We start from the raw sequence: 27,155 nt of genomic DNA, 5'->3' as shown, positions 1-27,155 counted from the left end.
TTCCCGCTGGCTAGAATCGAAATCACCGTTGGGATGGCACTCTGAGTGCTTTGTTTTCCGAAGTGCTCCGAGTGCCATTAGATCATTGCAATTTACATTATAGCCGGCGGGAAGGCTTTTCGGGGAGATTAGTCGCCCGAAGAAGAGGCGATTTGTCGCAGGGCGACTAAATCTCTCGGAATCTTGTGTCTCTGCACTCAACATACTTAAATATTTTTTTTTAAAAAATTAAGGCTTCTATGTGACAGAAGGTGACACAGTGGTATTCGAGGTAGAATAGCTCTGCTCTATATAATAGTTGCCCCGCCAATGGCAGTGACATAAAGTAAAAATGCAGGAACTACCCGCTTCATTCCAAATAGGGTTGCCACCTTTTCTGGGAAAAAAATACCGGCCTTCCTATATATTTATCTTTTTTCTCTATTAATAACATTGGGATCAACCATCATTTTTACCGGCCAGATGGCAACCCTAATTCCAAATCATGGTGGATCAGCACGGAATGAACCACTGAAGCGGGAGAGGGTTGTGAAACGGACAAATAAAAGAACAAGCCTGTACCATTGTGCATCTTCTGCTGGATCACGGAGTATCTGTTAAAGATATGCAAACCACTACTCTACTTTCAACACTACAATTTTCTTTTCTCCCTGCTGCATTCCAACATAGAAATAATACTTTTTCAACCATCTAGTGTTTCCTTAAAGAACCAACATTAAATAGAGTTAGTGAGTTCATATAAATGAAAGAAGGATAAGTGTGTGAGTGATTCAGGGGTAGAGCCATAAGAACAACTTGGGTTCTTTCCGAAGTGCGGAGTCGAGAGAAGAAAGAAGGCAACCTGGGAGGCTGTGTGCATGGGTTCATCCCATCGCTCCTGAAATATTACTGATAAAATGAAACATCTGAGACAGTCTGGTTGAAATCCGCCAGCGAAGCAGATTCATATGGCACCAAAGGGATGTAAAGTGACTTCTGCACATTAGAAGCTGCTCTTGTAAACGAAATGTCAGTCTCCTGGATTGAGCAGTTTGTGTGTGTCCTGCAGGATCCTGGGTGAGAAACCAGATGTTCTCTGCGTCATTTGTTCCAGTGAGCGGCCCGTAGCCGTGTGTGGGCTCAGAGAAGTGGAGGCATTTGTCCGACCCTCAATGGAAAAGGCGCTTTCTGAATCTCCCTGTGTTTTAAAATAAACTATATAAAATACTGGCAAAACAATCCCCACCAAAAGCATAATAACAACTGCATTCCACCATCGGATCCCCCAGTCTGCCCCTGAATTTGGCTGCTTCTGCCCCACCATTCGCGGGTGTGGACGGCTGGGAGATTCCAAGGGAAAAGACTCATTGAACAGATCGTTGGTTTGTGCAGCTTCGATGTTCTGATCAATCTCCTTGAAATAAACAGTGAAGTCTCTGCTTTCTAGGGAGGGTCGTGACTCCTCCTCGGTGGGTTCAGGTAGAGCACTTGGATTCAAGTAGGGAGCAGTCAGCTCATCAGCTCTTTCTGTCAGGAGCCCATGAACCTTGACAGGGATCTTGATTGTCTTTAAAGCATAGATATCCTGGTCTCTCATAAGATTGTTTACTCTCTTGATATCAGCGACCTGAAAAAGTAGAAATATTAAATAAACAAGGGGTGATTCTGAAAGCACATTTTCCATGGAGGGTAAACAGGGGGTCCTATTCAATACCAGTGTAGAAACCTCATTGTGTAAGATAATTCTGTAGACAATTATATGCATTTGCCTTTGTTTGATCTATAACAGCAGTTCTCAACCTGTGGGTCGCGACCCCTTTGGGTGTCAAACGACCCTTTCACAGGGGTTGCCAGAGTAGGCACCAGCCTAGGGCGCAGTCGTAGGGGGCGCACTTTTAAAAGGAAATAATTTTTTTTTTTCCGTTTTTTTTTTACATTTCTTTATGTTTGAAGGTTCTCCCATGCTGGCACACCAGGTACAGATTTGGGGGGGGGGGCAATATTTTGGGTATTGCTAGCACCTGTATAGATTTGGGGGCAACATTTTGGCTGTTATCTGGCACAGGTACAGATATGGGGTAATATTTTGGCTGCTGGCTGACACAGGCACAGGATTGGGGGCAATATTTTGACTGGAAATGGTCCTACAGAACTGGGGGGGGGGCAGATTGAAGCCCTTGCCTAGGGTGCCAAACTACCTTGGCCTGTCTCTGTGCCCACATACAGTACCCGGCGTGATCAACCCGCTAACCCCATCACATACACCCCATACAAATACAGGTGTATGTGACAGGGTTGGCGCCATAATGTACTTATGCGGACCAGTCACACATGTGTAGAGAGCCGCTACTGCAAAATTACAGTTATGAAGTAGCAACGACAATAATTCTATGGTTGGGGGTCACCACAACATGAGGAACTGTATTAAAGGGTCATGGCATTAGGAAGGTTGAGAACCACGGATCTATAACCTTGAAGTACCTAGAACCAATCTATAGTGCAGAACACCAGCTCATACATCAACTGTCTGTTCCACCAAAGACGGCAACAAAATGTGTTCTAGTGACTATAACTGAAACATATGCAACGTAACAAAGTCTTCACTTTGTAAACCATAATGTCCAATCTGATATTTGCTTTCAAGTGCGTGCCTGCTGATTGGTTACCTTGTGGTACTAAACCAAGTGCAAATTGTGTAAGTTCAAGCATGATAGGATACGGCAGCAACAACTGAATTAATGTGCATGTCCAGCAGTGGGATGTTGGGTGCTGCTATGGGTGAGGCATGGATTAGGATAAAGACACACTGAACAACCAGTAGCAGCTAATTGTCACGGATACAAAATGGCAGAAAATACTCTGCCGTAGACAATAAGGAGAATTGCCTCTGCTAAAACACATAGAGACAATATCAGTAAATTAGTAGCTTTGTGGGCCTTCACCCTCAGGGTAAGTGCACACGCTAAGATTCAGGGAGATTTAGTCGCCCAGCGACAAATCGCCTCTTCTTCGGGCGACTAATCTCCCTGAAAAGCCTTCCCACTGGCTAGAATCTAAATTGCTTCGGAAAATTAAGCGCTCCGAGTGCCATCCCGTCTGCAATTTAGATTCTAGCTGACCGGAAGGCTTTTTGGGGAGATTAGTTGCCTGAAGAAAAGGCGATTTATCGCCAGGTGACATTCTCCCAAAATCTTAGCGTGTGCCCTTATAATAATGGTTCAGGTTCAGGTAACGGGCAGGTACAAGGAATAAAAGGGTAATGGGTTGAGTTTAGAGTACAAAGAGACAACTGTGAAGATCCAAGCAATAAAAAAAAATGTAGAATTTAACGTTTTGCTTAATATAATGTTCCTTATGTTCTCACCTTGCAGCCATACTGTAGTGCCAGTTTGTTGAGGTTATCATCCTCTGTAATGGCGCGTTCCAGAAGAATGACATCACCAAGCTTTTCACGCAATGCATTTATCCGCTGCTGTTCACTCCCCCGTGCTCGCAACTCTGTAACATCGAATTCTTCTTCTGAAGAGCCGTCTCCCTCGGCTGTCCCATTGCTGAATGTGTAAACATGGCTGTCAAAGGAGGAGTGAACTGAACTGGGAGGCTGGAAGGAGTGCGTGCGCCCTTCTCGGAGACGCATGGTCAGTACGTCACTAAAATATAAATATACGAATATAATATATATATATATGAGAAAATATAAACACATGCTGCAGTAAGCCTTCTGGTGCATCGTGATTGGCTGTTACATCTTCACCTCCGCAGTGTCCCATTGATTTCCAAATCTGGATACTGGGATTAAAGGGCCACTAATTATCAGTCATTGTTACTACACAAATGACATTACTAGATCTACAACGGTCCATGTATAGAATATGGAGCATTTAAATACAGAATCTAAAGGTTTTGAAGAAATATATGTTAGAGTATAATACTCAATACCCTAATATATTGTTTATAAAGGGTTACAGTTTGAAGCATTGGTTGCTGGCTCTTCCCACCCAGTGTTGATTCAGCCACCACTGAGCATGAGCCTTGACCTGAAGCTTTAGCCTGAAACAACATCAAGCCACAGAGTATGTGAAAAAGCAATGGTATGAGATACAATATGACTGAATGATTACTAAGGAGTGCAAAGGTTAGTGAAGAGTACATGGGTCCATTAATATTGCACACATGGCTGAACTGGGCAGTCTCAGTGAATGGGGTTGGATCAGGGCCATGGATTTTTATAAATCAGTCTTATGCAAAAAAAAAAAAAAAAAAAAAATATATATATATATATATATATATATATATATATATATATAAATAAAATATATATATATATATATATATATATATATATATATATATAAATAAAATATATATATATATATATATATATATATATATATATATATAAATAAAATATATATATATATATATATATATATATATATATATATATATATATATATATATATATAAATAAAATATATATATATATATAAATAAAATATATATATATATATATATATATATATATATATATATATATATATATATATATATACATACTGAAGAATGGGAAAAAAAGTTTTAAAATATTACTTTTTATCCCCAAGATGTTTTGAGCTTCCGCTTTTTTTTCCAAGATAAAAGCAGTTCTATATCATGAATTTGTCACAACAGCGCTACCTGCTGGTCATGTGGCCAACTGGCTACACTTAGAAGAAAATGAAGTTAGGAAAGTCTTGTGATGTTCTACTGATCAGTTGGAAAGGTGGCCATACACGTAGAGATCCGCTTGCTTGGTGATGTCGCCAAACGAGCGGATCTCGCTCCGATATACCCACATTGAATCACCGATATGCCCATTATTGAATCATAATGCAGCCAATATGGGTGGTTAAATCGCGGGACTGCATCAAGGAACAGATGCGGCCACATCAGATGGGATTTTTAACCCTGCCCAATCGACATCTGGCCGACTTTCAGCCAGATATCGACCAGGGAAGCCCGTCGGAGGGCCCAACACATGGGCCAATAAACTGCTGACTCGGTCTGTCGGCTAGTGATGTGCAGGTCGAGAATTTCTCCACACACCCGACCCTAACCTGCCCCCTCCCAAACCGCACCCGGCCCCGCTCCTTCTCTCTTTTTATAGATCCGCGCCCAACCTGCTCCACAGTGACATCACAAAAGGGGCGGGGGCAGGCAGAAGTCTATAAATTCCGGCGCTGGAAGCCGGCAGTACTAGGTCGCGGGCAGGGCGAGCAGTAGAAGAGCTGAACCCGCCCTGAAGATTTTGTGCACGAATCGGCCTGAACCCGCCCGACCCACGGGTTTCGGGTCGGCCCGCACATCACTACTGTCGGCAGCTTTTATCGGCCCGCGTATTGCCAGCTTTAGCAGAGAAACATCAGGTGATTCTTCTCTGCTCATTAACTTCATTTTTCCTTTTCTCACTAATTACATTTGCTTCCGACTATAGCCAGTTGGCAGAAATAAACAGCAGTTGGAGCAGTTGTCTCAAATACTTTAGAACAGTGATGTAAAAACTGCTAATATTTTGAAAACCAGAAAAATTGTATAATGAATATAAATGGCAACAGAGTGTAGAAAAGTCATTGTACGTGAATTTGTTGTGAGAGTCTCCATTTATTGAGGTATGTAGGACATTGCCCAACAGCACCACCGATCATACAGCAGGCAGTTTATTATTAGGTCTATGTCACTTTTCAGCCTCATTAAAGGGGTGATCAACTTTAAAGTAGAACTAAACCCCCCTCGATGTTAAGTCCCCATTGGCCCCCCTCCCTGCCTCCCCACTGCAGTCTTACCCCAGAATTCTGTCCCCCCTTGAAATAGCGACAGCACATGCAGAGTGAGAGCAGCGGAGCTCACAGACGCAAATGTTCTGTAAGGCTACAGATTTAACGTTATTGCTACTTTTTATTACTCGTCTTTTTATTCAGGTCTCTCCTATTTATACTCCAGTCTCTTTTCTCTCAATTCAATACATGGTTGCTAGGGTCATTTGGACCACAACAACCAGATTGACGAAATTGCAAACTGCTGCATAAAAAACGAAATAACTTAAAACCCACAAATAATAAAAAATGAAAACCAATTGCAAATTGTTTCAGAATATCACTCTACATCATAAAGGTGAACTGCCTCTTTGATGATGCAGCAACATAGAGTGGCATTGACAGTATTTGTACAGATCTGCACGCCTTCTGCCTGCCTTTTATTGCTCTGTTTCTTATAAAGAGAAGAGTTTATAGTCCGAGGATCTTTCCCCCAATGAAAAGGCCGGACAAATACACTGCACAATCGCATACACGGAATGCTCATAAAATGAGTGTTTATCTAAGTGAAAGGATGGGAGTTCTGAAGGGAAGGAGTAATACAGCAAAACGGCTGTTATTTGAGTCACTGGGTAATTTCAACTTCAATTGCAACTGTTTGGCTTAAAGGGCAAGTAAAGTCCAAACAAAAGATGCTATGATATGAAATCCAATGCAGGGTGTGTGGCCCCAAGTGCTGTTAAACCAATGTCAGCTGATTTAAAGTTTAGGTGAAACAGTAGAACCAACATTTTGTGATTTCCCAGAATGCAAGCTCATTTTTTTCCTTTTTCTGAATCTTACTTCTTACCGGAATTTACGCAATTTTGACATTAGCCCCCTAGTAAATAGAAAGTCTGGGTTCTACTGTATTATCCATGGCAGGTAGGGGCAAGGAACAATCTTACACAATGCTGATATAAACACTGCTCAGCTCTATACAATGTGCATTTGTTCCAAGCAGAGTGATTTGCAGGTGAAACAATCACAGTGCTTTTTCCTATACGTGTCACTACGAGCCGCTGAGGGGTAATAATATAGTGAATAAAGTACCCCCTCTTGTAAAATATAAGGATATTATAAGTTACCGAGGAGTTTCATGACCATATAAAAACACGAGGCTGAAGGCCGAGTGTTTTTATACAGGTCATGGAACTCCGAGTTAACTTCTAATATCCTCATATTTTACAACTGGGGGTACTTTATTTATTATAATGCACAAGTTTTAGTGAGTCATGTGACAGAAATGACATCAGAACTCACCCCGTTTATAACTGATGACATCAGAACTCACCGTTTATAAGGATATCATTTACAAGATATTCATGGCTTTTGTGTATTATAATACAATACAAACATGACAAGCTGCTCTGCCATCAGCAGTTCAACATTTCTGTTCTATTAGGAGAGCTCACTATAAGCACTGAGGTCTCAGTTTCACTTTCCACACAGTGGGGCTCATTTATCACCACTGGGCAAATTTGCCCATGAGCTGTTACCTATGGCAACCAATCAGATTGCTGCATTCATTTTTCTTTCTTGTAGCTGGCTTTATACAGCTAATCACTGATTGGTTGCTATAGGTAACAGCCCATGGGCACATTTGCCCAGTGCTGATAAATGAGCCCCAGTGTGTCACAGCAGGATCAGCACCACAACAACAATTGGGTCCCATTCAGCACCCTGTGTCTGTCTCCCATGGGTGCTACAAAGCTGAACTGGTCTAACCTGACGTCGGTGCGGTGCTGTATAGAACTGTGCGACTGCCCCAGGAAGGTATTAGAGGACTGGACAAGATGGCCTGACATTAGACATTTGGATTGCACCAATATGCAGTCCTGGATACGTCTCAAACAAAAAACGAGGTTACCATATATATATATATATATATACAACATATCAGAAGACTTTTTATCGGGGGCCGACCCTTATCTTAGAAAGTAAAAGAAATCTTTAAATTAAAGAAAATGGTGCGCAATGCCAATAATTGTACCATTATTAATCAAAGGAAAAGTATCCAAAACAATTGATAGAGGGAGAGAGTACTCGCAGTTCACCACCCGTCCATGGGCAAAGAATCCAAAATAGCAAAAAGTTCTCTCCAAAACGCGTTTCGTGCCTACTGGGGCACTTACTCATAGGCTATGTGTAAGTCTATGTGTATGCCTATGAGTAAGTGCCCCAGTAGGCACGAAACGCGCTAGGCGGTCATCTGTATGTCCTAATAAAAGATTTGATCTCTTTGGTCTTTACTTTTGGAGAGAACTCACAACTTTTTGCAATTTTAAAAGAAATCTTTAACCCAAATGGTATGAAAAGCTCTGACTTCACATACTAGCAAAGGCCACTACACGGGGTGCTGAATATGAATCAGGAGAGAATAAAGGTGCAAACAGTAGCAGCTACTGATTAATAGCACTCACAGGCTTGATGAATGAGAAGTAACTGCTCTGTGAAGCCAAACAGGACTCCTGACATGATTATGATGATTTATTATTTATAGAAGAATAACATGGATGTAAACTATGCACATAAATACACTATATTTCCCCATTCACTCGTCTGTACTCCATGAAGCGTATTATGTTTGCAGAGGAGTCATCAGACCAGGCTACCGGGAGGAGGCACAATCACTCCCTGTGTATGGGGGCATGTGTGTGTACAGGTGAGGGATCTGTTATCTGGAAACCCAGTATCCAAAATGATGGGAAGGCCATCTCCCATAGACCCCATTTGAATCAAATAATGAATTTTAAAACACAAATCCTTTTTCTCTGTAATAATAAAACAGTACTTTGTACTTGATCCCAACTAAGATATGATTAATCCTTATTGGAAGAAAACCAATCCCATTGGGCTTATTTGCTGTTTTATTATATTTTTATGGAAAACCAAATTATTGAAACCCCCCCCCCCTTTTATCTGCAAAATTCCAGATCCTGAGCATTCTGGATAATAGGTCCCATACCTGCACACATACAATCATGTTACACAGGTGTTGCCAGTACAAGGCTGCGCCAATGTATGTGACGTGGATTCTGACAAAGTCTGCTCCTTCTTACAACCTGAGCACAAAGTTCATTCTTATGTAATATTAAAGAGAAAGTATCCACCTAGATACATGTTTTTTTTTCAACTGGATTAAGATAAATAGGACTTATGCTAAATAACATATACTGCCTATTATTTTTACTGCTGCAGCTTTTACTGCTGCAGCTTTTACTGCTGCAGCTTTTACTGCTGCAGCTTTTACTGCTGCCCCTTTTACTGCTGCCCCTTTTACTGCTGCCCCTTTTACTGCTGCCCCTTTTACTGCTGCCCCTTTTACTGCTGCCCCTTTTACTGCTGCCCCTTTTACTGCTGCCCCTTTTACTGCTGCCCCTTTTACTGCTGCCCCTTTTACTGCTGCCCCTTTTACTGCTGCAGCTTTTACTGCTGCCCCTTTTACTGCTGCCCCTTTTACTGCTGCACCTTTTACTGCTGCACCTTTTACTGCTGCAGCTTCATCCTTGCTCTCCCTGCAATTGACCCAGTTAAATAAGCTCTGTACAAACATAGCCTTGCCTTCAACCCTATATAAGGACTGTTCTGGCTTACAGATAAACAGAAGTCCATTACGCATTGGCGTTAACTGTGCACTTAAAATCTAATAAATTACACTTTTCCGTCTCACAATTGCTTGTAAGAAGCAGAGAGCTGGAAACTGAAAGTAGTCCTATTTATCTCAGGAAAAGAGAAAAAGCACAGGCAATAAATACATTCATCAGAAGAGGTATTTGCTAATCTAATTTTGATCAGTGGGGTATACTACTGTTTCCCTAAGTATTTGATACTGTGGTAAGAAATCACAACACTGTTTCTACACCATCATCAACATCACAAACACAGCTCCCTCCTGACGGCCGAGCAAGTCATTTTCATCGGAGTCAACCATACTACAGTACTACACACATTCTAGTAGTCACATATGCGGCTACCATAGGCTGCTACTCTCAGTCCAACTAGAAGCAGAGCCAAAGACTTGCTGGAAGGGCCCACACTGCCAAAATGACAAATGAATGCTGGGGAAAATGAATTCCGAAACAATTAAAAGTACATTTTCAGACAACAATGAAACAATAATGCCAAGCTGTAAGGCAAATGAAGCAGTTCCACAGTAAACAAAACAGTGACTCCCAAGTACCAATGGAAAGAGGCCAAGTAGATGATAACGCTACAGTAATACACAGTAATACAGCACAAGAGCTGATCTGTTCTTTTACTACTTTATTCCATCTGAATGGTTAGTGGCAGGTCGGGAGATGGCACCGAACGATCTTTGTCCGATAGGAAAGTAAATCTCCAGCTTAGCTGGCAAGAAGCCTTATTAACTAAAACCAAAGGGAATAATTCCAAAGATTCTTTTAGGCTGATTTGGTCTCCTTATTTTGCAATTTGTAACTCTAATACTGGTGACCAAATAAGGCGGTTTCTTCAATTGTGAAAGGGGTCAGGCCACACTGGGCGTTTTGGGTCGCCTGGCGACTAATCGCCTCGTTTTTGCGGTGACCAATCTCCCCAAACGCCTTCCCTGACTCTGCGCCTGCTAAAATGAAAAAACGCCGGCGCTAAGCTCATGCGGCAATTCGTTTTCTGAAGTTGCCCGAAGTTGCCTCACAAGGAAACTTTGGTCGACTTCGGAAAACAAATCGATGCATGGGATTAACGCCGGCGTTTTTTCATTTTAGCCGGCGCAGAGTGAGGGAAGGCGTTTGGGGAGATTGGTCGCCGCAAAAACAAGGCGATTAGTCACCAGTCAACCAAATCTCCCCAATACGCCTAGTGTGGCCTAACCCTAAGATGTTCTTTCCGGTATTCCAGTTGATGAATAGGCGTTTTTCTTTCTTTCTTTTATTACATGTACATCCACTGGCTTAGTCCATTTGAGTTAGTTCTTCTTAGTATTTTTAAATGGTATTTAGCTTTGATAATATTATGCCATTGTATCGAATATAACATGTTCTCTTCATCTGCATAACATTTGCTGTTATACTGATTTCATCCGTTTAATATGTAAGTCGAATCAAATATTTTCAAAATAAATAAGGGAGGTAAATCTGCACGTCTGTGGCCATCTTTAGACACAGGTCCCATCAGTATATAAAGCGATCTGTATACAAAGGCAGATGTGCTGGTGTGAATAGTTCAGTAAGATGCAGAATGAGCGTAAGCAGCGGCTGTGAGTACTAAAGCAGGTATGGGATCCGTTATCCGGAAACCCAATTTCCAAAAAGCTCCGAAATACGGAAAGGCCATCTCCCATAGACTCTCATTTTATCCAAATCATCTAAATTTTTAAAAAATAATTTCCTTTTTCTTTGTAATAATGAAACAGTACCTTGTACCAAGCTAAGACATGATTAATCCTTATTGGAAGCAGAAGCAGCCTATTGGGCTTGTTTAATGTTTACGTGATTTTCTAGTAGACTTAAGTTATGTAGATCCAAATTACAGAAAGATCCATTATCTGGAAAGCCCCAGGTCCAGAGCATTCTGGATAACAAATCCCATACCTGTCCTATGATCAGAAAGCATTAGTGAGACAGAGGCGAGTGGGCAGCAGCAGCAGGTAGTAGCAGGGCCGCCATCAGGGGGGCACAGGGGGGACAAGCGTACCGGGCCCGGGCATGAAGGGGGGCCCGGCAGCGCTGCATTTTTTTGAAGATCCGGGCCCCCCTTACGAGCGCCCGAGCCGTACGTCTTGCCTCTTCAGTGCCGAATGCGGAAGTGCCGAAAAGCCGAAGCCGATGCGACGAAAAGACCCGAAGTCACGGAAAAAGCCGAAGTCCCGAAGTCACGAAGCGCCGAAAAGACCCGAAGTCACGGAAACAGCCGAAGCCGAAGTCCTGAAGCAGCGCAAAGACCCGAAGTCACGAAAACAGCCGAAGCCGAAGTCCTGAAGCGGTGAAAAGACCCGAAGTCACGAAAGGAGGCGAAGTTGAAGTACTGAAGCCATGAGTTCAATTCTACTGAACACCAGTTTGTGTTTTGTTTTTTTTTAATCCCCTGGCCACCAATGTATTATTTTAATATTCTATAGGCCCCTGCCACCAATCTTTTTTTTTTAAAACTTTTGTTTTTGGGGCCCCAATTTTTTTTTTAACTCGTAAGGGGCCCCTTGCCACCATTGTTTTTTTTGGGTTTTTTTTTTTAAAAAAAAAATTAATTTTCTTTTTGGTGGCCCCAAATTTTTTTAACTTGTAAGGGGGCCCCTGCCACCAGTTTTTTTTTTTTTCAAAAAAAAATTAATTCTTTTTCAAATTTTTTTTTGGGGCCCCAATTTGTTTTTAACTTATAAGGGGGCCCCTGCCGCCAATGTTTTTTTTTTTTTCAAAAAAAAATTAATTCTTTTTCAAATTTTTTTTTGGGGCCCCAATTTGTTTTTAACTTAGAAGGGGGCCCCTGCCACCAATGTTTGTTTATTTTTTAGTTTTTTTTACATTTTTTTTTGTTGGGGCCCCAAGTTTTTTTTAACAGGGGGCCCCTGCCACCAATGTTTTTTAAAAAAAAAAAATTTTAATTTTTTTTTTTTTGGGGCCCCAATTTTTTTTATAAGGGGGCCCTGACCATCAATAGCTTTTTACAACTTGTGTGGGGGGGGGTTACTTTTTTAGCGCTGATGTCTGTGTGGTCTTTTAACTGCGATGTGGGCGGGATATGGGGCGGAGCTTGGCCCAGGGGGCCCCAAAAATTTTGTTGTACGGGCCCCGTGATTTCTAATGGCGGCCCTGGGTAGTAGTAGTAGTACACACTAGTTCACAGAGCAGCACAAGCCCACAGCCTGTTTAATCTCTCCCAAATTCCCTTAATTGTCAGTAACAGCTGTCATACTCCGCATTGTCCTACACTCAGCATTGTCCTACACTCAGCATTGTCCTACACAGCACTCTCAAACCTTCCAGCAGAGGCAGAACTACATCTCCCATGATCCCATCCTGCCACGCTTCAGCTGCTGTCGCCGATTAACATTTTCTCATACAGTGTGCCGTATAACATACCCGTCTTCGTCTCATCGGATCTTTCTCCGGTGTCCGCTTGACTTCAGCGAGTTACTTGTAGCGGGCCCAGCCATTCCCTCCTATCCACTTTCCCACATCAATATGTGCCCTCTCAATCAAACTCCCCGGAAGCGGCGCTATTCTACCCACAGACACAGCCTACCACCTTGCTGTCGTCCGATTCCTGCCAATCAGAGCACGGACCGCCTCCTGGCGAGCCAATGGGGAAAAGCAGGTTTGTGGACAACCACGGAGTGGTTTGACGTGTCATAGTATATCGCTGTTGTGGAAAACCTCACTTTCTAGGGATGACATTGGCGCCCCCTGCTTTAAACTGAAAAATCCTGTCAGTAAAGTACGTCCAACCTCTTACTTCCCCCGTGTTGTGGAACTGACAATATCCCAGAAGCAGCAGCACCTTAGGCTGAGGGGGATGCTGGGAGTTTAAGAGCAGGTGGCTGTTAAACTCTCCTATTGTGTGAAATCACAATAGTGTGCGGCTTGTGCCCACGTCAACTCCGTAGGACACTGGCTAGACTGGCGAGTAGAAAGCGCTGCTCAGGGTTGCCAGGCCTTATTTTCAAAACCAGCCCAAAACTACAAAAGTAACCAAAAATAGCGCAATAAGTGCAGTGAAAAAAGTCTAAAAAAAACAAATGAATATCTGTGAAAATACGCCTGTTTCACAAATTTTTACATGAAGCAAAATGTCAACTACAGTGGGGGCTCTTCTACACCTAGGGTTGCCACCTTTTCTAAAAAAAAATACCGGCCTTCCTATATATTTATCTTTTTCCCCATTAATAGCGGAATCAGCCAGTGTCGGACTGGCCCGGCGGGACACTGGGAAAAAACCCAGTGGGCCCAACCCTCGTGGGCCCCCGCCAGGCCAGACCCCCAATACATATAAAAATTTTGAAAAAAAATTGTTTTCGGCGATGTGCATCGCCGCTCGCACATGCGCATGGCGGCATTCGATTGGTGCATACGCACAGTCGCGCCGAACTCGACGTGTCACAGTAGGGGGACGGGGGGCCCTGGCGGAATTTATATCTTTCAGCAACCACATTTACTCTTGGCACGAAAAAGTTCTTTGCACAGCCCAGAGAAGTACACCTTCAGCCTGGATCGTTAGTCAGAATTAAGAAACCAGGAATACTGAAACAAAGACAATCTAAATTTACTACACCACTTGAAATGAGATGCCAGCGAGGACCATACACATATGAACTGTCTGATGGACCCATATGGAATGCAAATTGTCTTGCACCTGTTATATATGACTTTGGAGACACTCCATCTGATGAAGGACATTTTCCTACTCCTGATGTTAACTGCAATAGGTCTGAAGAAAGTGAACCTATAAGGCGTACTGAGAGAATCAGAAAACTTCCTGCATGGACCAAGGACTTTGTTATGTGAAGAATGTATAATATTGTTTTAAAAAAGAATGCTGCTGTTATTATAGTTGTCCAAATGCTTTCCTACTATAGGGGAATATGTGGTGTTTGTGCAGATGCCACTGGGCTCAGACTTATACTGTGCATACTTCCTGTCAGCTTAAAAGTGAAAGCTTACTGTTGTGTAATGCCTGCATGACTCTGCTAATAAAGCACTGTTATACTCTACTCATCCTCGGCTACCCAAAACATAACACTCGGGGTAGCAGCTAGGCAGGAGGGTCTACATAGGGTTTAGGGTTGAATTCTCCTTTAAGATAGACCTGTGCCAAAACCAGACCCTCTCACCCTACAAAAACTAAATCAATTAAAAATTCTGTACAGTTTATAAAATAAGTTTCTCTTTGCTATCTTAGTAACCTCTCTCTCTTCATGCAGTAGTCGGGTCCTTTTGAATGACAGTTGGGTATAAGATGTAGTAGAAACCACTCAGAGACGGACTGGCGTGTCAGTGGCCCACCGGTGCTGTCGCCCCCACCCCAGTCTGAAGCTCCTCCAAGAGTCAAACCCAATGCCACCAAACCCCCACGCCCCAGAGCCTTTAACTTCCTGTAGTCGTGACCACCCACAGTTCCACAGGAGAGGGCCTGGGTCAGTAGGGCCCACAAGGTTTTCCCAGTATCTCACCAGCCCAGTCCAACCCTGAGCACCGGGTCTACTACTTCATAGAGCTCGGGTGTGCACGTGAGTGTGTTTGCAGTCCAACCCTGAGCCCACTCTTTCAAAATGAACAGCTCTAAAGGAAAATCTTCTGCATAAAGAGAGACAGATGCTGAGATGGGGGTAGTGAAAATAAACTTGATTATTTCAGAAATGGTATTGAATATTTGATTATATTTAAAAACTTCAATTTTCATTTTGGCGATCGTTCCCCTTTAAATATGAGACAAACAGAAATATGGCAGCTGGAACAGGCCTATGTTGAGTTAGCTACCTGCAAGGAAAACATTTCTTGTTTGCTCTCCCTCTTAGAAAACCCTCTTTTGCTTACCAGACAGGAGAGCATTTGCCATTACGCACAATCATTATTTAGCAAGCATGGTAAATACGCTTCATCCGTGTAGGGGGATGAACACCCATCAGCAATGAAATGTAGTTTCTTCATGGGAAAGAGGAGCGTTTATTAAGCAGTATTTATTCTCCATGTTAACCCTCATTAGGAAGTGAATTATGATGCAAAACTCACCTGTTTTATTAGGAAATTGCTCGGCATACATACAATATTGCTTGCACTTCTAGAAGCAGACATTAAATATCCACAAACAATATGTGCACCCTTATTTTCCTTTGGAGGCATGGCATGTGGAAAGGAGCGGAGACAAAGAATTAGTAATATCTGTTGATTTATTTCCATTCAGTGCAGTGGAAAATGCCACAAGACATATTGGTGCACATTTTCATGTAATAACTATGGGCTGTGGCTAAGTCACTGAACTGAACCACAGGAATTGCCCGAATTTTTTCTCTGGTATTGTAATGTTGGGGCCCTGCAAACTAAAGGTGGCCATAAACGCTACACGACCATTGGTCGTATGAAAGATCTTTCACTCCACTAATGTTAAAGGGATCCTGTCATCGGAAAACATGTTTTTTTCAAAATGAATCAGTTAATAGTGCTACTCCAGCAGAATTCTGCACTGAAATCCATTTCTCAAAAGAGCAAACAGATTTTTTTTATATTCAATTTTGAAATCTGACACGGGGCTAGACATTTTGTCAATTTCCTATCTGCCCCTGGTCATGTGACTTGTGCCTGCACTTTAGGAGAGAAATGCTTTCTGGCAGGCTGCTGTTTTTCCTTCTCAATGTAACTGAATGTGTCTCAGTGGGACATGGGTTTTTACTATTGAGTGTTGTTCTTAGATCTGCCAGGCAGCTGTTATCTTGTGTTAGGGAGCTGTTATCTGGTTACCTTCCCATTGCTCTTTTGTTTGGCTTCTGGGGGTGAAAAGGGAGGGGGGTGATATCACTCCAACTTTCAGTACAGCAGTAAAGAGTGATTGAAGTTTATCAGAGCACATGCCTTGGGGCAGCTGGAAAATTGACAATATGTCTAGCCCCATGTCAGATTTAAAAATTGAATATAAAAGAATCTGTTTGCTCTTTTGAGAAATGGATTTCAGCGCAGAATTCTGCTGGAGCAGCACTATTAACCGATTAATTTTGAAAAAAAACGTTTTTTCCCATGACAGTGTCCCTTTAAGAGCCGAATCATCGGATATGCAGGTAAAAACAAAAAGAAGTCTTTAGCTCTATCTGATGATTCAGCATTAACGTTGCTATGTTCAGGAACCTTCAAAGGTGTCCGATCAAAATTTTCAGTCCTGCCCAATCGACGAGCCGACCGATACCTAAGGCTTTTTACCGTTATCTCGCCTTGTTTCCCACCACACACGCAATGATTATCGTACAAAAGATCTTTCATACAATAATATCAATGCATCTATGGACTTTATGATTATGTTGTTCACTTGTACCCACTAGGTGGCATATTTACATCCACAATACAATAAAAGCAGTCATATTCTAAACTACTGGTGCTCACTCATGAGTTTCGTGTATCATCATTTTTTAATTATTGTTGATTATCCTTTATAAATATATCTATTAAAACTATAAATCTTTCATTTTCCAGGGAGCCTGGAGGGATGGATGAAAATGTTCTTAGCATGCCTTCCCATCCCAACTGCACCAGCTTTCAGCAGCATCTCCCATCTGATTGTCTCTGTCCTGTACGGTAAGAGAAATGCATAAAAAACAAGCACTGTTCTTTACATTTTCTGTTTTATTTATAAATCCATTGCAATGCACAACACTTATCTGAGCATATATGAATAAAAGAAGTTTCCCCACATCAGCCGTCCCATGTGCAGGATGCAGGATCAAGCAGACTAACTAGACAATTATATAGAGACATGTCATTCTGTTTAATAATACATTTGCCATAGACTTTATATCCCTGTGTTATAGTAAGCCAGAGTAATAACACCAAGACAAACAATACCACCACAATCAATACTTAAGTGTACAGTACCATAATAACAAGATCATTTCTATACAAGTGTTGTGCTAGCACCATTGGGAAATGCTACATAGAGACCAGTCCTTTCCATGCTACAGACACCCACACTCACAGTTCAACAATTTCATGAAATATGCTCTTTTGGTCTGCTTTTCTAACAACCACCTGGATACAGTAAAATAGAATAAAACAATAATAAAATAGAAATTGTGACACAACCGGCTAAACATCCACTTTTTCTATGCAGTTTTGGCAACGACTTAAAACATCTCATTCTGTCCGGCTGTCCATATGTACTCTATAAAAAAGGCTCAACCCACTCACATAACATCATTCTATTTCAATTTGTTGCAGCTTACCTGGTACAGTGAACAAAAAACACGTGACTATGGGAAGCACCTTATATAATCATATTTTATACATACTGTATGTGAGTTTCTTCCTGAGATATCGTGGATTTTAAAATATACCATGGGAATTTCCAAACAGCAACCTTTGTTAGTCTGTTGGTGAATGCTAGTAGCAGCTGGCTACACATTTACCCATCCGTGATCATGAAATCTACCCCCAGGTAAAAGAGGTTTGGACTAGGGATGCACTGAATCCACTTTTTTCGATTCGGCCGAAAGCCCAAATCCTTCGCAAAAGATTTGGCCGAATACCGAAGCAAATCCGACTTTGCATATGCAAATTAGGGGTGGGAAGTGGAAAACAGTTTTTACTTCCTTGTTTTGTGACCAAAAAGTCACCCAATTTCCATCCCCACCCATAATTTGCATCTGCAAATTAGGATTCGTTAGGGCTGGGCAGAAAGATTCGGCCGAATCCGAATCCTGCTGAAAAAGGCTGAATCCTGGCTGAATCCCGAACCAAATCCTAGATTCGGTGTATCCCTAGTTTGTACACATACTTAACAATTTCTGTATTTGATGAAAACGTACATTTACGGTAAAATAAATTTCAATTTGTTTATCAATAAACAGGAGCTCCTCTTCTTCTCTTCAATGACACATGGTACTTTCTTTTGAGGGAAAAATAGAAAGAAATGGCAATGTGCAGAAGAAAGGACCCTGGGCCTGTGCATTTTTGAAAAGGAGCACCAGCCCAGAAAAGGTAGTTATTGATAAAAAATCACCAGGAGTTGACTGACATTTTTGCACCCTAGTCATTTTTACCTTTACTCATCTGGTAAAACTCCTTTGCTTCTATGAAATATGACTGGTTCACCTAGGTTTTTTTTAGGCTTTCCTAATGTGAAATTGACTGTGAAGGTTAAGGAAAGTTGTGACCAGTCTACCAGACTCCTTTGAAAAAAAACAATTGGGCTTAGTGGTTCAGGGGCACATGGCACACTACAGTGGTCAGTAATGGCTTTTTATATGCACAGTATTAGCAGGAAAGAACCCTGTGTTTATTCATAGCATGTACAGAGATATAGGACAGAACTACAGTACACGTGATCCTCTGTACTAAATGGCATAGTGGTTTCAGTGCATTTGGTCACCAGCTGTTCCTTATCCCCCAATGTCAGCATAATGGGAGAACCATGTTAAGCCTCTAAGGAAAGGAACAATGTTTTTTCAATTCTTGCAAATAAATCTATAGCAGTAGATTGTAAGTAGAGGAAGTTGGGGCAGTGGCATATGGGGCTGTAAGGGGCATTTCGCCCTTAATATTTGTCCTTGCTAAAACAAAATACCTGAAATAGTGCATGCCTCTTCCCATTGCTGCAAATGGAAGAGCAATAGTAAAGTGTCTGTACTTGTACTTTCTCCTAGAAAATGTGCAAGGGCTAGGACTATAAGGGCAGATGGTTCTGAAAAATCGCCAGCGGGATGGCACTTGCGGCACTTCATTTTCCAAAGTCGCCTGAAGTTGCCTCGCGAGGAAACTTCGGGCAACTTCAGAAAACGAAGTGCAGCTGAAGCCATTCCGCTGGCGATTTTTCATTATAGCCGGCGGGAAGGCAGTTCGGGGAGATTGTCGCCCCGAAAAGAGGCAATTTGTCGCCGGTGGCGACTAATCTCCCCGAATCTGCCCGTGTGTCCTTAACCTTATACTGTGCTTTAGGCAAGGGCAAATCTGTATATTTGCCAGTGCTCTTACTAGCAGCCGATGTCTATCAGGTGCAGCTGAAACTTTGGAGTCTGTTTATTAAAACAGGTGATAAATATCACTTGTGATGTTGCCCAAAGCAACCAATAAGCAATTATATTTGATTCACCTACAAATTAGAAAACAGAAGATCTGATTGGTTGATGTGGGAAACGCACTGGTAATCTTTATATTCGTAATCCAGCCCTATTAAATCATTCAACAAGGAAAAAAGAATCATGGTGTACAGATCATACATGCAGAACCTGCAAAAAAAAGACATATCCAGGACCTGTATTTGACCAGTATCGGGTACTACATACTGGCTAATTGCTCAGGACAACAAATGGAAATATTTAGTGGGGGTAACATAATCACTAAACAATTCTCATTATTTACCAACACAAGATACATTATAGGGTATAATCCCTAGTGTATCTGTCCGCAATGTTGCTCTAAATAGGGTTACATGTCTTATAAACAATAATGGTATAATAGGCTTCTGTGGTTCAAGGCATCAATATAAGGTGTCTCAAAGCACTTTCTGTGTCATTCAAGGAAGGTTTAATTTTAGTTTCTCTTGTTTAGCTGATTATTCGCAAAGCATTCCTTCTGTGCATATTAACATACATCAGGAGTCCCCAAACCTTTTTACCTCTGAACCACATTCAAATGTAAAAAATGAGTTGAAGAGCAACACCAGCATGAAAAACAGCCCTTCGGGTGACACATAAGGGCTGTAATTGTCTATTTGGTAGCCTCTGTATGGACTGACAGCCTATAAGCGGCTTTGGTAGTACACCTGTGGTTTATGCAACTAAAACTTGTCTCCAAGCCAGAAATTCAAAAATAAGCACCTACTTTGAAGCCACTGGGAACAACAGGGGTTGATGGATGGTTGGGGATCACTGCCTTACGTTCTACATGTTTGGGCGGCCATACTGCTTTTCTCTGCTAAGTCATTTGCTATAGGTTTCAATAAAGATCACCCTTAGTGGTCATAAATAAAAATGGTTTCAATGGAGAATGCCTCAGTATGTAATGGAGCCACACACACATGTGGTTATATCATTGGATTTCAATCCCCTCATATTCTGCTGTCAGTTCAGAGGGAAATGAAAGGATGAAAAACCATTCTAGTAATGAGATTTACTTTTCCTTTACATTGGCAGAATGTTGCATAGGCGCCCTCTGTGATTTGCCCAGTAGGGTAGAGTTGTATTTATAATATGCCCCATACACGTACAGCACATAACAGATCCTGCAAAGTCATAGAAGTGAATAGTGCCAGAGAATTAGAACAAAGACATGTGTAGAATTCTAGATAACCCAGAATTATAACGGCTTTAACTACAGGGTGGAGGCAGGTTGGACTGGAGCTGTGGAGGAATATCCACTTGTCATGAAGCATAAAGCAGAAGGGGGTGATGCGGGAGTGTCAGGAAAAACAAGCACATTGTATTGTGGTAGTATAGTCAATTAATGTTCTATGGGTGGAAATTTAGTGATGATATAGTTGTTTTTGGACTAAGCTGGGCATCACAAATATTATATATATATATATATATATATATATATATATATATATATATATATATATATATATATATATATATATATATATATATATATATATATATATATAAAAATATATATATATATATATATATCGATTTCACTTTAAAGTGGACCTGTCACCCAGACACAAATATCTGTATAATAAAAGTCCTTTTGAAATTAAACATGAAATCCAAATTATTTTTTTGAGTGTTCATAGCTGTTGCAAACTCATTTAAAAATCTCAGCTGTCAATCAAATATTGCCTGCCCCTCCTCTATGCCTTAGGCATAAAGGCAGGGCAGTCAATTACTTTCACTTTCCATTCAGCACTTCCTAGATGTCACTGGTCTCCCCATATTCCCCCGTTAGCTTAACCATTTAATTGTGTAGCCAGAGCATGGGAATGGACATTAGGTCCCCCATTCTGGTGTATAAACAAGATTCTGAGATGATGCAAGGCTTGCCTTAAAGGAATTGTTCAGTGTAAACATAAAAACTGGGTAAATAGATAGGCTGTGCAAAATAAAAAATGTTTCTAATATAGTTAGTTAGCGAAAAATGTAATGTATAAAGGCTGGAGTGATTTGATGTATAACTTGTCAGTCAGACACTACTTCCTGCTTTTCAGCTCTCTTGGTTTACACTGACTGGTTACCCTGGTTACCAGGCAGTAACCAATCAGAGACTTGAGGGGGTGCCACATGGGTCATATCTGTTGCTTTTGAATCTGAGCTGAATGCTGAGGATCAATTACAAACTCACTGAACAGAAATGTACCATGTGGCCCCCCTTCAAGTCGCTGACTAACTCAGAGTTATAGAGCTGAAAAGCAGGAAGTTGGATTCTGGCTGTTTTATTAGACATCTGTTCACTTCAGCCTTTATATATTACATTTTTGCCTAACTATAGTAGAAACATTTTTTATTTTGCACAGCCTATGTATTTATCCAGTTTTTCTTTTCACACTGAACTATTCCTTTAATAACAGTGTCCATAAAATGGCTGCTGCCTGCTTGCTATAATTTTGTATTCCCAGACTGAAGGAAACAAGATTTAAATAATTTATACAGTGTAATTGAAGTTCATTTTTCTTGACTAATGTAATGAAATAGGATTTTGAATGATTTCTTTGGGTGACAGGTCCCCTTTAAGGTAGAAGAACAAATTAATCGATAAGGTGCACATACTAAGCAACCAGGATTGGCAATAATAGTCAAAAAAAGCCAAACAGCAGCACTCCAAATACACACAAAAGAGAATTTTATTAGTGCCACAGGTCAACTGATGTTCCAGACTTCAGGCCCCTCAGTCACCCTTGATATTGGCTGGTTAGAAATCTCAAACGTTACCTGGGTTGTTAAAGAAACAAAGTACACTATTTGGCGTGCTGCTATTTAGCTTTTAAAGGATAAGTTAACCTATTTCAAAAATTTTTGTAATGTACATTCATTATTAATTGTTTTTAATTCCAAGATATTAAAAGATACATGTACTGTTAACATGAATGAATTTTGTTACAACAGCACTACCTGCTGGTCAGTTTCTGACCATTCTGATCACCAAGTAGTCAAGGAAGTTGGGTCTGATGTTGGGTCTTTTCTCCTGAGAATTTCCTACTTGGTGGTCACAATGATCAGAAACTGACCAGCAGGTGGCGCTGTTGTAACAAAATTCATTCACATTAACAGTATATAACAGTAGTAGTATCCTTTAATATCTTGGAATTAAAAAAATAAATAATGAATGAATGTACTTTGCTAAAGTGCTTTAAATAGCACTCTCATCAATTTTACATTCACTTGTTTCAAAGGTTTACTTTTCCTCTAAGGGCTATTCCACACGGGGAGATAGCCTTGCGTTTGCGGTCGCGGCGACAAAGCGCCGCGCCAGTCGCCGCGACCGGCGCAGGCGACAGTTTTGTATGGGCGCCTATGTAAAAACGCCTGTGCTAACCACACGAGGCGATGCGCTTTTCAACAGTCGCCTGAAAATGCCTCGCCAGGCTTTTTCAGGCGACTGTTGAAAAGCGCATCGCCTCGTGTGGTTAGCACAGGCGTTTTTACATAGGCGCCCATACAAAACTGTCGCCTGCGCCGGTCGCGGCGACTGGCGCGGCGCTTTGTCGCCGCGACCGCAAACGCAGGGCTATCTCCCCGTGTGGACTAGCCCTTAGACTGTAATAAGTTAACTAGTGGCAATTAAAGCTCACACCCTATGCTACAAAAAGCATCTGGCTGATATTAAGGTTCATCCTTTGGGCCAATATGCTTATCACCCAGGGGCTGTGCACATACTGTACACAGTGCAATTGTCAGCAACAAGTAGGTGATCGTGTACTGTATATACATACAGGATACAGCAAAATGAGAGTCACACGTAAGCACCTTAAAGGAAAACTAAGTTATATAACTAAGTTATAAGTCCCCACTGGCCCCCCTCTGCGGCCCCCCCCTGATAAGTGTTACCCCAGAATTGTGTCCCCTGTAGGATTACTGACCATACATGCAGAGTGAGTGCAGCGGAGCTCATGGGCGTCATCTTCGGTGCTTTCGGTAATCCTTGTAAAGTGAGTGCCGTATTGGCGCATGTGCAACGATCTTCCGGTTTGTGACAACTGCGCATGTGCCGGAAGTGACGGAAATTGCAGAAGGGAAAGAAAATCCCGAAGATTACCGACGTGCCGGAAGATGGCGCCTGTGAGCTCCGCTGTGCCGTCAGTAATCCTACAGGGGACACAATTCTGGGGTAACATTTAGCACGGAGGAGGCGGAGGGGGGCCATTGGGGACTTATCACTGTGGGCGGTTTAGTTCTCCTTTAAGATTAACCAAAGCATTGATCATATAGGAGATGCATATGAGTAAAAAATAAACTGTACTGCACATTGTTGTGATATTTAGCAAGGTAGTTGTGGAAGTCTAGAGCACCATACTGACCCACACATTCACTCTGCGGCTGGAATAAAAAAGAGACATATGAGATTACCTGTGTGTGTGCCTATTACTTGCACCAGGGGAATGAATTGCTTTAGACACACGAGGATTGATGTATTTAAATTGACTTGGGTTGTGCATATTGTTTATAGGGAAGACTAACACCTGTAAAATTTCACAGGCTCTTTTGCGTCTAACACAAAAGGCCTGCGCATATGTGCAAAACTCACGAAGCACCTTTAATATTCCCTTGGAACAGTACATCACGTCTGGCACCATTTTATAGCCAAGAACTGCTCGGCACAGCAGATTATCTCACACACAGCATTAATAAACATGACATCATTTTGCACCTCTTTCAGTTTTGGCAAACGTAGAAAGCTCTTCGCTGTTTGTTTTCGCTTGCTTCATTTGCCTGAGGTTGTTTGCCGTATGTAACACAATATTCCATAATCAAGTCATATGTATTTGACCTAGGTCAGCAGCCATGCGAAAACCAAGAGAGGAGAACAACAAGTGGCCGGTATAGAGGATATGTGACACTTGTTCTCTGGTTTGCCAGAATGGACTGTTTTGGCAGCATAGGCTTGAAAATAATGTTGTCAAGTCTGTAATGACTGCTGCTCAGCTCTCTTTACATTACACTGCTGCATTGTGTGGCTCAGGGTCACTAGCTCTGTGGTTGCAGTTTGTTGGCATAGAAGTCTCTGCAAGTTTGGCAGCAACGTTGGTACCACCTCATGTCCTGGCACAGGTTCTTCTCGCGGATAACTCTGCAATAAACTGTCCACTGGTCCCCTGTACACTTATATGTTAGGGCGGCTGCGAGAGAGCGAGAGAGAGCAGAAGAGAGGTAAAGCATGAGAAAAAAACAATATATACAACAGTATATTAAGGCAGTAGATAAAGAAGAAGGAAAGCAACACTGTGCATTCAATTCTGATGCAGAGTTTTAGTGAACCTTTGCCTTTTCTCACCATAGTAGAATATTTTCCAACAAGCACACATGCTAAAGTATATCAGCCTTACACTGGAGCCAAGAGACCTCTCCAGGAGGCTATAATAGTGTCCCTTCATCTGAACACCGATGGCATTACATTGCAGGGTGGGAGATTAAAATATTTACTGTTGTTTTTCCTTCAGTCTGTATCAAATTCACTTTCCTGCTCTCAAATTCAAACCTACACTAATCCCAATAATATTGTTAAAAGGAGATATATAGGATAAATGAAAAAAAAACCCTAACTTTGTAGGCAATTATAAGTAATATATGGTGTTGCTTTTACATGGTGCTAATAATTAATATTATCTTTAAAAATAGGCCCCTTATTAGAGCTGCCTATAGATGTTCACCGGTCCATGTTTCAAATGAGGGGTGAGCGTGTCTTAATGGTCCCTGCCAGTAGGAGGGGGACAGCCAATCACAGCCCTGCAGTCACACAAGCACAGACAGGCTTCAGTTCCCTATCAGGTCCTGCTAGCTGCTGATTGGTTCCTGTACTAGAGTGTAGTGAACTGAGTGCCGCTGGCTCCCCTGTGCAGCCTGGGAATTCAGGGAGCAGGAAGTGGAAGGGAGGGATTTTTAGGGTTTTTGCAGAAATATTCAATAAATCAGCCTGAAACACAACTTTTTTAAGCACAATTCTTCACAAAATGTAAACAAAATGAAATGCTTCCGTTGCTAGAAACTCACCTAATACATTCTTATACGCGTCTATTCATTTCTATTAATTTTTTGAAGCAGCCATTGCAAACATCGGAAGAAAAGGACCTCATTATCAAAAGAATCTCTTTGTTTGCTGGTACTTACAATGGGCAAAAAGAATTAAAAACAGATATGTTGGGGCCTTTGCTTATGCAACTCATAAAAGACATAGGCAGACCCCCAGCAGACAGGAAGCAATGCATAGTTCTGAATATCATTAAAATATTTTTAGAGATACAGAACAGAAATAACTGGCAAGTTATCATTCAAAACCCTTACTACAAGCTTAACAGAGATGTGCCCTTAAAGTGATACTGACACTAAAAAAAACCTACTCTTCAAGATATAAATGAACATTAAGGGGCAGATTTACATAGGGTCGAATATCAAGGGTTAATTAACCCTCGATATTCGACTGCCGAATGTAAATCCTTCGACTTCGAATATCGAAGGATTTACCGCAAATAGTCCGATCAAACGATTAAATCCTTCGAGTCGTTCGATTCGAAGGAATTTAATCCATCGATCGAACGATTTTTCTTCGACCTAAAAATTGTTACAAAGCCTATGGGGACCTTCCCCATAGGCTAACATTGCACCTCGGTAGGTTTTAGGTGGCGAAGTAGGGGGTCGAAGTTATTTTTAAAGAGACAGTACTTCGATTATCGAATGGTCGAATATTCGAACGATTTTTAGTTCGAATCGTTCGAGTCGAAGGTCGAAGTAGCCAAAAAAAACATTCGAAATTCAAAGTTTTTTTTATTCTATTCCTTCACTCGAGCTAAGTAAATGGGCCCCTAAAAGTTGCCTATAGGTCATGTTGTTTCTTCTCTGATCCTTTCTTAAACATGAAGAACATGTGGAGGTTCAGAGAAGCACAAACTTGTGAAGTTTTAGAGCTAGTTACTGTGGAATCATTTGCTGGCCCAATAAAAAGTATTATATTACCTGCACTTATACATCTGCTAATGTAAAAAAAATAAAGAGAAACGGTGCTTTTTTCATGTACTGTGCTCTGAAGTCGCACACTGTATTGTAAGCATGGTGCAACTAGAAATCTATAAAGAGCCAGACATATTTCTGTGTCGTGATTCTATTCCCCATGTAATGCATGATATCATTTTATTCTGCTTTGCAGCTGCTGCTTGACAAGGAGCCCACAGATAACTACGCACATGTCTAGCTTCAGGTTAGTCTCCCTATTCTATTTTACGAATAACTTTTCTCCTATAAAAAGCATTGCCTCAATGATAGAACAGAAAGGTGTATTTTTTTTCATTCTTAACTATCCACATGTGCTTCCAGATCATTCCTACTTTAAATGGAAAAGGACTGGGCTGCAAAAGGAAAACTTTGGATCTCATTTATCTCTTTACCCTTTGATAATAATCCCTTTGGTCCCTGACTATCACCAGCTATATATTGATGTAGCAATATGATCACATCAGTCACATAGGTTTCATTACATGCTTTCATCTCCAAAAAAAACGGTCAAATTATTTCTCTGGTTCAAGTTTGTTCTTAGCTTTTAATAT

At 41.4% G+C, this 27,155-nt stretch overlaps 2 protein-coding genes and 1 long non-coding RNA gene across 5 annotated transcripts in view; 1 reads left to right on the top strand and 2 right to left on the bottom strand.

Annotated features, from left to right (window-relative positions):
- Nucleotides 1–290: 290 nt before the first annotated feature.
- On the bottom strand, nucleotides 291–13,154 carry lysmd4.S (LysM, putative peptidoglycan-binding, domain containing 4 S homeolog). Of its 2 annotated transcripts, none has more exons than XM_018255279.2 (3): nucleotides 13,014–13,154; nucleotides 3,344–3,629; nucleotides 291–1,606 (listed from the first exon to the last, which is right to left on the bottom strand). In XM_018255279.2, exons 2-3 carry the CDS (start codon nucleotides 3,614–3,616, stop codon nucleotides 1,010–1,012), a joined length of 870 nt encoding a protein of 289 aa, XP_018110768.1. In that variant the 5' UTR covers nucleotides 3,617–3,629; nucleotides 13,014–13,154; the 3' UTR covers nucleotides 291–1,009. The 2 variants fall into 2 exon arrangements, with proteins under 2 accessions (XP_018110768.1, XP_018110767.1); XM_018255278.2 differs by lacking the exon at nucleotides 13,014–13,154 and adding an exon at nucleotides 12,848–13,000.
- On the top strand, nucleotides 13,125–27,080 carry LOC121402143. Its single transcript, XR_005966607.1, has 3 exons — nucleotides 13,125–13,202; nucleotides 16,943–17,044; nucleotides 26,759–27,080. It is a non-coding gene; the product is annotated as an uncharacterized LOC121402143 (long non-coding RNA).
- adamts17.S (ADAM metallopeptidase with thrombospondin type 1 motif 17 S homeolog) overlaps nucleotides 24,134–27,155 on the bottom strand; it is a 163,702-nt gene continuing 160,680 nt past the window's right edge. For both annotated transcript variants that reach the window (XM_018255276.2, XM_018255277.2), the window contains one exon: nucleotides 24,134–24,737. In XM_018255276.2, coding sequence (XP_018110765.1) covers nucleotides 24,586–24,737 — 152 coding nt within the window. In that variant the 3' untranslated portion in view covers nucleotides 24,134–24,585. The remainder of the gene's footprint in view (nucleotides 24,738–27,155) is intronic.

Source organism: Xenopus laevis, chromosome 3S (assembly GCF_017654675.1).
Source record: "Xenopus laevis strain J_2021 chromosome 3S, Xenopus_laevis_v10.1, whole genome shotgun sequence".
NCBI classification, from domain to species: domain Eukaryota; kingdom Metazoa; phylum Chordata; class Amphibia; order Anura; family Pipidae; genus Xenopus; species Xenopus laevis.
This window is presented reverse-complemented; position numbering and strand designations above follow the sequence as displayed.

Coding starts and splice junctions, on each gene's coding strand:
- lysmd4.S (XM_018255279.2), bottom strand. CDS start 3,616: ATGCGTCTCCGAGAAGGGCGCACGCACTCCTTCCAGCCTCCCAGTTCA. Junction 1,607..3,343: donor CACTACAGTATGGCTGCAAG/GTGAGAACATAA, acceptor CTACTTTTTCAG/GTCGCTGATATCAAGAGAGT.